Raw genomic sequence first — 13,280 nt, 5'->3', positions numbered from 1 at the left:
CAGTCTATTTTGTTTAACAATTATTGTAAATGAAATGATCTATGAAACAGTACTATCTTCTAAACAATCTGTAGTGCGGGTTTGATTTAGACTGACGCTGATATGGTATTTTATTTATTACCTCGGACCCCACAAAACCTGAAGGTATACCTGAAGTTATCCTTGTTCTGAAGGAACTATATGTTTGAATTGGCTTAAGTATCTGGAATTTGAGGTATGATGCCAGTCAGGTGGGGAAGGCCAAAATTAACCAAAGAGCCATGTGGCAAACCAAGGACATTGAGAACCAAACGAAATTGCAGTGAATGTGGTTTATTTTATGTATATAGCTTGTATAGCTACAAAAACATGTTAGTAAGTAAAAATGCAAAAAAAATACAAAGCTGACTGCAGGTAAGATAATTGATACTTTGGTTTCTCTTCAGGTCGTATAAATCTTTCACCTCTTACTAAAGATAATTGAGGGCTCTGAAATTTAAACCTGCTTGTCTTTATTTTGCTTCCATTATCGCAATAGTTTTGGAGGCTGTGCCATCATCGGCAATGGCTATGTAATCTTCAGGTGATCCAGCTCATTGTGTTACTAAATTGTGCAGCCTCTTGCAAGGTTGATAACAGCCATGATCCTATGATGAAGCCGATTCAGGAGGTTGGGTGGCCTTCTACTTGTTTCTGAAGTTTAGAAAGCTTAACTAATGGTAATCATTCTTGATGTTTGGTGGTGGGGGGGAAATTACAATATTACAGAAGCAAGGTTGTGTTTGGTTCTATCTATTTTACAGTTGCTGGATACTTCATTACTCAGTTTTATATGCTTAACATAGGTAAGATATCTTTATTAGTCACATGTACATCGAAACACACAGTGTTTCTTTTGCGTAGAATGTTCTGGGGGGCAGCCAACAAGTGTCGCCATGCTTCCAGCGCCAACATAGCATGCCCACAACTTCCTAATCCATACGTCTTTGGAATGCGGGAGGAAACCGGAGCACCTGGAGGAAACCCATGCAGACATGGGGAGAATGTACAAACTCCTTACAGACAGCGGCTGGAATTGAACCCGGTTCGGTGGCGCTGTAATAGCGTTACGCTAACCACTACACTACCATGCCTGCCCCAAAATAGTACATCACAACACAGGAAAAGGCCTTTGGCCCTTGATGTCTATGCCAATCCAAACTAATCCAATCTGCCTGCATATGGTCTTTCTCTCCCCATTCCCACCTGTTCATGTGCCTGTCTAAATGCCTCTTACACATTGCCATTGTATCTGCTTCCACCACTTTCTCTGGCAGCACACTCCAGGCACCTACCACTCTTCTTTCTAAAACAAAAGAGAGCCTTGTCTTATAAATCTCTTTTTATATATCCCCCGCCCCCAACCCTGAAGCTATGCCCTCTAGTGTTTGACATTTTCACCCTGTGGGAGGGGTGGAAAGGGTAAAAATTCTGGCTATCTACCTGCCTATGACTCAATTTTTCATAATTCAGTGCTTCTGTTTGGTCGCCCCTCAGCCTCCATCACTTCAGATAAAACATTCCAAGTTTGTCCAACCTCTCCTTATAAAGAATACTCTTTCTAATCCAAGCAACATCCTGGTGAACCTTTTCTGCACCCTCTCCAAAGCCTACATATCCTTCCTGTAATGTGGTGACCAGCACTGCACACAATACTCCAACTGTGGCCTAATGACAGTTTTTACAGCTGCAATATGAATTCCCTACTTTTATACTCCTACCCCAACTGATGAAGGAAGGTATGCCGTACTGCACCTTTACCACACTTTCTACTTGTGTTGCCACTTTTGGGGAGCTATGGACTTGCACCCCAAGATCTTTCTGCACATCAATGCTCTTAAGGGTCCTGCCATTTACTGTATAGTTTCCTCTTGCGTTTGACCTCCCAAAGTGCAACACCTTACATTTGTCCGGATTAAACTCCATCTGCAATTTCTCTGCCCACATTTCCAACTGGTCTATATCCTGCTGAATCTTTCAGCAACCTATCTCATTATCTACAACTCCAAATTTTCTGCGGTCTGCAAACTGACTAATTAGTCCATGTACATTTTCATCCAAATCACTTATATCACAACCTAGCACTCATCCTTGTGGAACACCACTGGTCACAGACCTCCAGTCACAATAACACCCCTCCATCATTACCCGCTGTCTTCTATGGCCAAGCCAGTCTTGAATCCATTTTACCAAGTCTCCATGGATCCCATGTGCCTTAATCTTCTGGATCAGTCTAGCATGATGGACCTTATTGAAAGCTTTCCTAAACTCCACACAGACAGCATTCACTGTCCTGCCCTCATCAGTCATCTTTGTTAACTTCTCCAAAAAAAAACTCCCAATTTGTAAGACATGACCTTCCCTGCACAAAGCCATGCTGACTATCCCTAATAAGCTGAGCTTTTCTAGGTGTGATAGATCCTATCCCTACCACTGATGTAAGGCTCACTGGCCTACAATTTCCTGGTTTGTCTGTATTGCCCTTAAACAGAGGAAAATTGCTGGCAATTCTCCAGTCCTTTGGGACCTTACCTATGGATAAAGAGGATACAAAGATCTCTGTCAAGACCCCATTAATCTTCTCTCTTGTCTCTCTCTCTAACCTGGGTCGATACCATCAGGCCCTGGACATATCCGTCTTAAAGTTCTTCAAAAGACCTGACAGCTCCACCTTGATACCAACATGCCATAGAATATAACAACTCCTATTTTGGTCAGCAAGGACCTTAACATGAATTATAATCATAGATCCATGTTTGCCTGTGGTGTACTTTCCACAACTGACAGTAAATCACATTGTTTTAAAGTAGTTTCTCCAATGAATGCTACCTTAAAAGGAGGCTTTGGTTTAAAGTTGGCAATATTTAACATGGTGGTCCACTACTGCAAGCAAAATATAAGTTTTTAAAGCCTCTGCAAATTCTGCCTTCATTTCCTATAGAATTCTAGGCTGTACATCTCCTAGGGTTCTGGTTAGTTTGGATTGTTAGACTCACTGAGCAATCTACCTTCAGGATAAAGTGCTTTATATGTAATTTATTGCATATTTGATCACAGCTAATTTATAATCTGATTTGTTCAGATAGTTTATCACTAAAATCCCTCCTTTTGTAGAATTTGGGCAATCTGGAAGTTAAAATAGGATTTAAATGACTCATTCAATAATGAATTCTAATGCACGTTGATATTACAGCAATAATCAAATTGTTGGGAGATCATAAAATTCAACTAACTTGTCACTAATGGCCCTACTGTCTTTGCTGTGGTTCTAAGATGCCTTTATGAATTGTGTATATAATTTATTACTGTCATCTGAATTATTCAATTGCATATAATTGTGCCGCTGTTCTTTTTTTTTCAGATCTTTCAAAGAACAGATTTATTGAAATTCCACAAGAAGTTTGTTTGTTCGCACCATTGGAGACATTACATTTATACCACAATTGCATTAAATGCATTCCAGAAACTGTTGTTAATCTGCAAATGTTAACATTTCTAAATATTAGGTAAGTAATTAGCTTTTATCATGAGCAATTGTTAAATTCTAAAATTTACAATAGTTGATCTGGATAATAAATAATCTTTTCATGATATGCAAGAATATGGCAATCCCTCAACCTGGGATCCTACCAAGGAAAAGATGTGGTATTCTTATGATTATTTTGTCTTTTGAAGCTGCTTGAACTTTTGTTGCGATGAGTAAATATTTTCTTGACAATGAGGCTTAATTTAAAGAACTTTTCTCATAGAAAAGGTGTAAATGGATTAATTTTCATCCACGTGAGCAGACATCAGTCTGTTGAGCCATCCAAAGGATAGTGCCTTTAATAAGCAGCATTTCCTTAGTATCTGCATTTTGTTGCTAGTCTAAATTGAGCTCCAGTCCTGGAATTAGAGATTTGTCTTGGAATCATTTTAGTATGTTCCATTAATTCCTGAAGCACAATAAGATGTTAAACTGCAGCTGTAACTCCTGGAATAACATTAGTTTATTTGATTAATGAGAAACAATTTGGTCAAGACAGACACTGGATGCATTAGATTTTTTTTCATTTAAAGAGCCTCACTATTCCTTTTCTGCAAAGAAGGGAAAGTAGGCACCAGCTAGAAGGCATTACCTCTCTTAACTAATCAAATATTTGAAATCAAAGCCAGTCGGTAGAATGGAAGCAATTGTTTAATGTGATTTGGGGATTCCTTTCCCTCCAATCTCCTCTTTTCAACATTTCTCTCTTCCTTTCTCTACTTCCCATTCAGGAATTTGGGAGTTCAATTTCAGTTCAGTCAGTGAAGCACTGTGATTAAGAAATTATGGAATCTGCAGGACCATCAACCTGGTTCTGTTGAAAGGACTCCTTTACAAAATATTGTATTCTAATGGGTTGATGACCTGAAATGGTATATGTATCTTCCTTCCATAGATGCTGCTTGATCTGAGAACTTTTAGTGTTTTCTGCTTTTGTTTTCAGATTTCCAGCATCTGCAGTATTTTATTTGTGACAAATTAATTGTCAGCTCCCACTCAGAAAACAGCTAGGCCAGTATTTTTCTACATAAAGAAAGCTGCATTGTGGTAGCTGCTGTAGTTTGTTGAGTTAACCTGAAATAGTTTTAATGGGCACAAGATCCTATTGCACAATGGACAAAGAGTTCATTATGTCTTGATTAAAATATTGCTTCAGCAAAGACTAAACGTAGATTAAATGCTGTTTGGTGGGTGAAAATTAGCTGCCATGGTTGTCAGCGTAATATTGACTGACCTTCAGAAGCAGTCCTTTGTGAAGATTGCTTCTTTTTGAGATTGTTGGGAGAGTAGATTTTTTTTCTTATTAGATCCATATTAAAGATAAACAGCAGTATTGGTACATTTGACTCCAAAGGCAATCTCTGCTGTTCTACAAGATCATGGTGGTTTCTCCTCTTAATTCTATTTTTTAACCCTATCCCTTAACTCTTTGGTGAATTGAATTTTAGAATCTGGGGTCATCTGACTCCTGAACATCTTGAGTTTCTTGGCTATCTTGGTTTCTTAGTACCTTGCAAACCTCTGATTTGTTATAATACTCTTGGTTTTCCAGTCTGAACATACATAGGCTTACTAAAGTTTGCAGATGATTCAAAGTTGGTGCTGCTGTGGGTAAGAGGAAGGCTGTCTAAGGCTGCAACAGGATATAGATTGGGTGAAAAGATGGGCAGAGTTTTAACAGAGATTAGCAGAGCTTTAATCCCAACAAGTGCAAGGTGATGTACTTTGGGAAGTATACTGCAAATGATGGGGCACTAAGGAATATTGATGAACAGAGGGATCTATAGGTAAAAGTCCACAGTTTCTTGAAAGTGGCAACACAGTGATGAAGAAGACGTGTTTGCTTGCCTTTGTGGGTCGGGGCATAGAGTTTAAAAGTAGGAACATTATGTTACAGTGTCACAAAATGCTGGTTAGACTGCAATTTTGTCATGCAATTTTATTAAGCATTGTGTGCAGTTCCAGTTGCCACACTATAGGAAAGATGTGATTGCACTAGAGAGAGCAGAGGAGAGATTTATCAGGATGTTGTCTGGATTGGAGGACTTTAGTTACAAAGAGAGATTGGCATGGACCTGATAGGCCAAAGGGCTGTTTCTATGCTGTACAACTTCGTGTAGAGTCATAAAGAGATACAGCATGCAAACAGGCCCTTTGACCCACTGAATGCATGCCAACCATCGACCACCCATTTACACTAATCCCATTTTTTTTATTCTCCCCACATTCTCAACTCCCCCAGATTCCATCACTCTACCATACCACACAAAAATCATTCTGACATCGTTAAAGTTATAATTTTCTTATTAGAGCACTCCCATTTTGTTTTGCGTATTCAACTTATTAAAACAATACAGGGGCTCGCAGGTTCTCAAAGACCTTGCAGAAATCTGACTTTACACAAATCCTCCCATAAATGCTTTGTTAGCTCAACAAAGCATTTATGGGAGAATTTGCTTATGTCTAATAGTTTGATATAGGTAGCTATAGAAAACGGGTGATAGTGCAATACCTACTGAGAGAAAACAAAGTAGTACATCAGGAAGGGGAGGCTCAACTATCTCAAGCAAATGGGTTTTTTTAATCTTGGTTTTGAGGGAAATCGTTCATTTCTGACTTGCGTAGAAATCTGTTTACGAACAGTTGTCAGGAACAGAATCATTGCGTAACCAAGGGATGGCCTGCATTCACAGGCTATTACCAGATTTGTCTTTTTGTGGTTAAAAGCTTTGTTATCACTGCTTGGCTTTGAACTCTATTTTCTCTTCTAGTCGAAATCTGCTATCAACATTGCCAAAATACCTGTTTAATCTTCCACTTAAAGTTTTAGTTGTGAGCAACAATAAGTTAGTTTCCTTACCAGAGGAAATTGGAAAGCTTAAAGACCTAATGGAATTGGTAAGTCTGGATTTGGTTGATTGCATCCATTCCTGTAGGTAAATTAATTGTGGTTACACATGTATTCATTCATTGAATCTTGAAATGTTTGAAGGATAAGCACATTTAGAACATAGAACAGTAAAGCACTGGACAGGCTATTCGGCCCATGATGTTGTGCCAATCTTGATGCTAATTTATACTAAGTGTCCTCTTCTGTATCATTAATATCCCTCCATTCCTTTCACATTCATGTGTCTATTTAAAAGCCTCTTAAACTCCACCAAACTGCCTGCTTCCACTTCCAGGCACCTATCACTTTCTGTGTTTTTTTTTAAAAAAAACAAAACTTACGTGTTACGTTGCCTTTAAACTTCTCCCCTCTAACCTTGACATTTCTTCCCCGGGGAAAAGATTCTGACTGGCTACCCTATCTATGCCTCTCATTTTTAAAAATCTCTAACAGGTCTCCACACAGCCTTGGACCCTCTAGGGAGAACAACCCAAGTTTGTCCAGCCTTTTCATATAGCTCATATCCCCTAATCCAGGTAGCATCCTGGTAAACCTCTTCTGCACTCTCTCTACAGTCTCCACGTCCTTCCTATAATGGGGCGAGCAGAACTGCACACAATACTCCAGATGCAGCGTGACTTCCTTACTCTTGTACTCAACACCCCTACCAATGCCAAGCATGCCATATACTGCCTTTACCACCTTATCCACTTGTGTAGCCACTTTCAGTGATCTGTGGACCAGAACCCCAAGATCCTTCTGTACCTTAATGCTATTAAGGGGCCTATCATTAACTATATACTTCCTCCTTTCATTTAACCTCCCAAAGTGCAAAACCTCACACTTGCCCAGATTAAACTCCTTCTGCCGCTCCTCCGCCCAGATCTGTAACTGGTCTATATCCTGCTATATTGTTTGATAGTCCTTCATACTGTCAACAACTTCTGCAATCTTGGTGCTATCTGCAAACTTGTTAATCTACCCATCTACATTTTCATCCAAATCATTGCTATATTATCAGAGGCCCCAGCACTGATCCTTGTGGAACACCGCTGGTCACGGACCTCCAGCCAGAATAACAGCCTTCCACCCCTACTCTGTCTTCTATGAACAAGCCAGTTCTGAATCCAAACTTACAATTCACCCTGGATCCGATGCATCTTTATCTTATGAATCAACCTACTATGAGGACCTTATCAAATGCTTTACCAAAGTCCGAGTAGATGATGTCCACTACCTTGCCCTCATCAAGCTCCTTTATCACCTCCTCAAAAAAAAAGCTATCAAGTTTGTAAGGCATGACCTGCCCTGCACAAAGCCATGCTGACTGTCCCTAAGCAGGCCATGCCTTTTCCAAATGTGCATAAATCCTATCCTCAGTATCCTCTCCAACAGCTTCCCTACCACTGACCTGAGGCTCACTGGCCTATAGTTACCTGGATTATCCCTATTTTCCTCCTCGAACAAAGGCATGACATTTGCTACACTCCAGCCCTCTGGGACCTCACCTATTGCTAGTGAGGACACAAAGATCTTTGTCAACCCCCCAGCAATCTCCTCACTTGCTTCTTTCAGTAATCAGGGATGTATGCCAACAGACCCTGGGGACTTGTCCACCTTGATGCTTTTCAGAAGACCCAGCACTACCTCCTGCTTAACCTCAAAATGACCCAGCACATTAGCATGCCCCTTTCTGTCTTCACTATCCTTCTCCTCGGTAAATACTGACACAAAGTACTCAGCCATGTGCTGTGACTCCAAGCACAAATTCTCTTCTTTATCCTTGAGTGGACCTACCCTTTCCTTAGTTATCCTTAGTTACTTGACTTAATCAGACAGACAGGAACAGGAACAGACAGTAACTGGAACTTCAGTGATTGTGTGTTTGCTAAAAGATTTTTTAATGCAAGATTCTTAAACACTTGAAGTATTATTTATTTATAGGAATTCAAATACAAAAGAAACCTTTACAAGTAATCATGCCTACACCATAACTGACGTGCACTGGAATATTGTCCTGCAATTTTTATGGAAGCACTTCATCTCATTACTCCTTTCAGTGGGGGCAAAAAAATACATACTTGCATTGGGTGATCCTTACTGTGGGGACTTTTGGGAAGTGCTGAAAGGATTCCTCACTCTGAAATCTTGAACATTGTGGGTGAAGGTCCTGAAATTAGAAAAATAATTGAGTCAACTCAGTCCTATCGTGAGACTTGGCCGGAACTGTTGGTCTTAATTTTGGAAACCAGTAAGGGATGATTTTAATTCATAAGAAAAGAGGTGATAGTGTGAGAGTAAGCTAGCAATTAATATTAAAAAGTCAGTAAGTGTTTCTACAGGTATATAAAAGGGAAAAGAATAGCTAAAGTAAACATTGATCCCTCTGAAGATAAGAGTGGGAAATTAATAATGGGAAATTGAGAAATGGCAAATTCCAAATTATTTTGGATCAATCTTCCTGGTAGTAGATACAAAAAATCCCAGTGATAAAATAGGTAATCATGGGGGTATAGAAAAGGATGAACTTAAGGGCAGTGTCACTGAGCAAGAAATAACTGGCAAAAAAAAAGATGTAAAAGCAGATGTGCCCTGACCCTGCTAGTTTGCATCAAGGGTCTTGTAGAAAGTGGCCACAGAGATGGTGGATGCATTGGTCGTAATCTATCAAAATTCCTTCAACATTGGAGAGATCTCAAAGGACAAGAAAACCATAAATGTAATGATATTCAAAAAAATAGGGAGACTGAAAGTAGGGAACTGAAGGCCAGTTAACCTAACCATTGGGGAAAAATTGTAGAATTGTCATTTAAGGTGATAATAGCAAGGCATTTGGAAATTTGTGACAATCAAGCATATGTCAATATAGTTTTATGAAAGGCAAATTGTGTTCAGCAAATTTGTTGGAGTTCTTTGAAGAATTAACAGACATAGTGGATAAAACGAAGTGGTAGATGGAATGTTTATGGATTTCCAGAAAACATTTCATTAGGTGCCTCATAAAAGATAACTGAACAAGGCAAGTCCTTGTAGGATTGTGGGAAGTATATTACTGTGGAAAGATGATTGGGTCACTTATAGAAAACTGTGTCAGAATAAATGAATTATTTTCTGAATGCCAATCAGTAATTAGTAATCAAATAGCTAAAGATGGCAATGGAGAGGGGAGGCTTTTTGTGTGCAGCTCCCAACAGAATTATAAAATATTCCCGTTTACAACCATTACAACTGAAATCTGCAGCCACAGACACTGCAGTAAGCAATATTGGAATCCAGACCACCCAGAGAGTGACTGCAGCAGCTGGAAGCTTAGGGAATGTCTCTATTGTCTCAGGAAACGTGGCTGCAGATAAAACTGAAACGCAGGGCCGTAACGCTGCCCCTCCCGCGCACCCCCCCCCCCCCTCACCCAATTCCTACCATCCTCCTGGCTAATGTACAGTCTCTGGAAAATAAAATTGAAGATCTCAGAACAAGAGGGACATCAGGGACTGTTGTGTATTCAGCTTCACAGAGACATGGCTCACTCCCAGCACTCCGGACACAGCGTTCCAGCCCAAGGACTTCACCATCCACTGTGTGAATTGGACGGTGGCATCAGGTAAAGGCAGAGGTGCAGGCGTTTGCTTCATGATTAACTCTTCATGGTGCACAGACATGGCGGTTCTGTCTCCGTCTTGCTCCCCTTACCTGGGGAACAGGACTGAGACAGTGTCAAGTGTTGTTAGTTTTATCTGCAAGGGAGTTCACCACTGTCATCCTGTTAGTGGTGTACATTCCACCCCTGGCAAATGTCAAGGTGGGGGAGCTGAGCACTGTGGTAAGCAGTCATGATTTAGCGCACCTTGATGCCTTCCCAATCATCATGGGGGACTTCAACCAGGCCAGCTTGAAGAGGTCTCTGACAGACTACTACCAACATGTCACCCCGGAACCAGAGGAGCCAACACACCCTTATCACTGTTACACCACTATCAAGAACGTTTACAGTGCCATCCCGCACCCGCACTTTAGCAAGTTCGATTGCATGGCTGTACTTCTACTCCCGGCATATAGGCAGAGACTGAGGACCTTAGCACCAGTGGTGAGGACCGTGAAGGTATGGTCAGGGGAGGCGGAGGAGCATATATAGGACTGCTTTGAATCGGTGGACTGGACTATATTTTGGGATTCATCTTAGGATCTGAATGAATATGCCACAGCCGTCACTGACTTCATCAAGACCTGCGTGGATGAGTGTGTGCCTTTGGGACCATACTGAGTTTTCCCAAACCAGAAGCCCTGGATGAACCAGGAGATTCAGTGTCTGCTGAGGTCTAGATCTGTGGCACTCAATACCAGCGATCTAGAACCCTACAAGAAGTCCAGGTATGACTCCTGGAAGGCCATCGTGAGAGTGAAAAGGTAATTCCATGTGAAGTTAAAGACACAATTGGACACACAACAGCTGTGGCAGGGTTTGCATGCCATTACTTCCTAGAAGGCGAAACCTAACAGTATAAATGGCGGTGATGCTTCACTCCCTGATGAGCTCAACACCTTTTATGCATGCTTTGAAAGGGAGAATAACACTACACCTATGTGAGTCCCTACAGCATCTGGCAACCCTGTGATCTCTGTCTTGGAGGCCGACATCAGAACATCCTTCAAGAGGGTGAACCCTCGTAAAGCGTCAGGCCCCGACAGTGTACCTGGCAGGGTACTGAAAATCTGTGCCGACCAACTGGCTGGCATGTTCAAGGACATTTTCAATCTCTCACTGCTGCAGTAGGAGGTTCCCACCTCCTTCAAAAGAGCATCAATCATACCGATGCCCAAGAAGAACAGGGTGAGCTGCCTCAGTGACTATGGCCTGGTACCACTCACATCTACTGTGCTTTGTGAGGTTGGTCATGACTAGAATTAACTCCTTCCTGAGCAAGGACCTGCAGCCACTACAATTTGCCTACAGCCACAACAGGTCTGCAGCGGATGCGATCTCACTGGCTCTCCACTCCTGCTTTGGAGCACCTTGACAACAGCAAAACATGTGCCAGGCTGCTATTTATCATTTACAGCTCAGCGTTATACACCATCATCCCCTCAGTACTAATCAACAAGCTTCAAAGCATGGGCCTCTGTACCTCCCTCTGCAACTCGATCTTCGACTTCCGTATCGGGAGACCACAGTGTGGATCGGCAATGATGTCTCCTCCTCGCTGACAATCAACACAGACGCACCTCAACAATGCGTGCTTAGACCACTGCTCTACTCTCTCTATATTCACGACTGTGTGGCTAGGCATAGCTCAAATGCCACCTATAAATTTACCAATAACACCACTGTTGGCAGAATCTCAGATGGCAACGAGGAGGCGTGCAGGAGTGAGATAGATCGGCTGATTGAGTGGTGTCGCAGCAACAACCTTGCACTCAATGTCAGCAAGACCAAGGAATTGATTCTAGACTTCAGGAAGGGGAAGTCAGGAGAGCACACACCAGTCTTCACTGAGGGGTCAGTGCTGGAATGGGTGAGCAGCTTCAAGTTCCTGGGTGTCAACATCTCAGAGGATTTATCTTGGGCCCAGCACATTGATGCAGTCACGAAGAAGGCACGCCAGTGGCTCTCCTTCATTCAGAGTTTGAGGAGATTAGGTACGTCACCGAAGATTTCTGCAAATTTCTACAGCTGTACGGTGGAGAGCATTCTGACTGGTTGGATCACTGCCTGGTATGGAGGCTCCAATGCACAGGATTGCAAGAGGCTGAAGAGGATTGTAGACTCAGCCAGCTCCATCACAGGCACAACCCTCCCCACCATCGAGGACATCTTCAAGAGGCGGTGCCTCAAGAAGGCAGCATCATCATTAAGGACTCTCACCATCCGGGACATGCCCTCTTCACGTTCTTACTATCGGGGAGGAGGTACAGGAGCCTGAAGACCCACAGTCAGCATTTCAGGAACAGCTTCTTCCCTTCTGCCATCAGATCTGAACGGCCCATGAATCCATGAACACTGCCTTGTTATTCCTCTTTTGCACTATTTATTTACTTCTGTAACTTATAGTAATTTTTATGTCTTGCACTGTATTGCTGCCACAAAACAACAAATTTCGCGACATATGTCAGTGATAATAAACCTGAGTCTGAGTTGGTTGTCACATGGATCAGTGACTTATAATCTGGATTAATGACCAAGAAAACGTACTGTAGCCAAATTTGCTGCTGATGCAAAAAGCTAGGTTGGCAGGTTCCGAGGAGGATGCAAAGGGGTGTAATATAGGTTAATTGAGTGGGAAAGAAGTTAACAAATTGAGTATAATGTGAGCAAAATATGTGTTATCCATTTTGGAAGGAAAAATGTAAAAGCAAATGATTATTTAAGGAGTAAGACTATGAAACATTGTCATTCAAAGGAATCTGGGGGTCTTAGTACATGAAGGGCAAAGGATTGGTCTGCAAGTAATTAGGAAGGCTAGTGGAATGTTGGCCTTTATTACAAAGGGTGGGGATTATAAAAGTAGAGACCTTTTGGTGCAACTTTATAGGGTGCTGCTGAGATGGAAAATCAAGTACAGTTTTGGTCTCCATATTTCAGGAAAGATATACTTGTGTGGGAGTGAGTGTACAGAAAGTTGATTCCTGGAATGAAGGTGAAGTATCAGCAGAAGTTGAATAGGTCAGACCTATACTCATTGAAATTTAGGGCAATGAATGATGAGCCTTAGGGCAGCACAGTGGCTCAGCTAGTAGAGTTGCTGCCTCACAATTCCAGCAACCCAGATTCAATCCTGACCTCTGGTGCTGTCTGTGTGGAGTAGGCAATTTTTCTCTATAACCACGTGGATTTCCCCTAGGTGCTTCAAT

The 13,280-nt window shown here is 41.7% G+C and overlaps 1 protein-coding gene across 1 annotated transcript in view; it reads left to right on the top strand.

The window, feature by feature from the left end:
* lrch2 (leucine-rich repeats and calponin homology (CH) domain containing 2) overlaps positions 1–13,280 on the top strand; it is a 141,628-nt gene that overhangs the window by 45,175 nt on the left and 83,173 nt on the right. Inside the window, 2 exon segments of the mRNA XM_052021069.1 lie at positions 3,380–3,524; positions 6,316–6,442. Of these exon segments, the coding sequence (XP_051877029.1) occupies positions 3,380–3,524; positions 6,316–6,442 (272 nt within the window).

The sequence above is a fragment of the Pristis pectinata genome, chromosome 8 (assembly GCF_009764475.1).
Source record: "Pristis pectinata isolate sPriPec2 chromosome 8, sPriPec2.1.pri, whole genome shotgun sequence".
In the NCBI taxonomy this organism is placed as follows: domain Eukaryota; kingdom Metazoa; phylum Chordata; class Chondrichthyes; order Rhinopristiformes; family Pristidae; genus Pristis; species Pristis pectinata.
The sequence above is the reverse complement of the archived record's forward strand: the minus strand, read 5'-3'. Positions and strand labels throughout refer to the sequence as shown.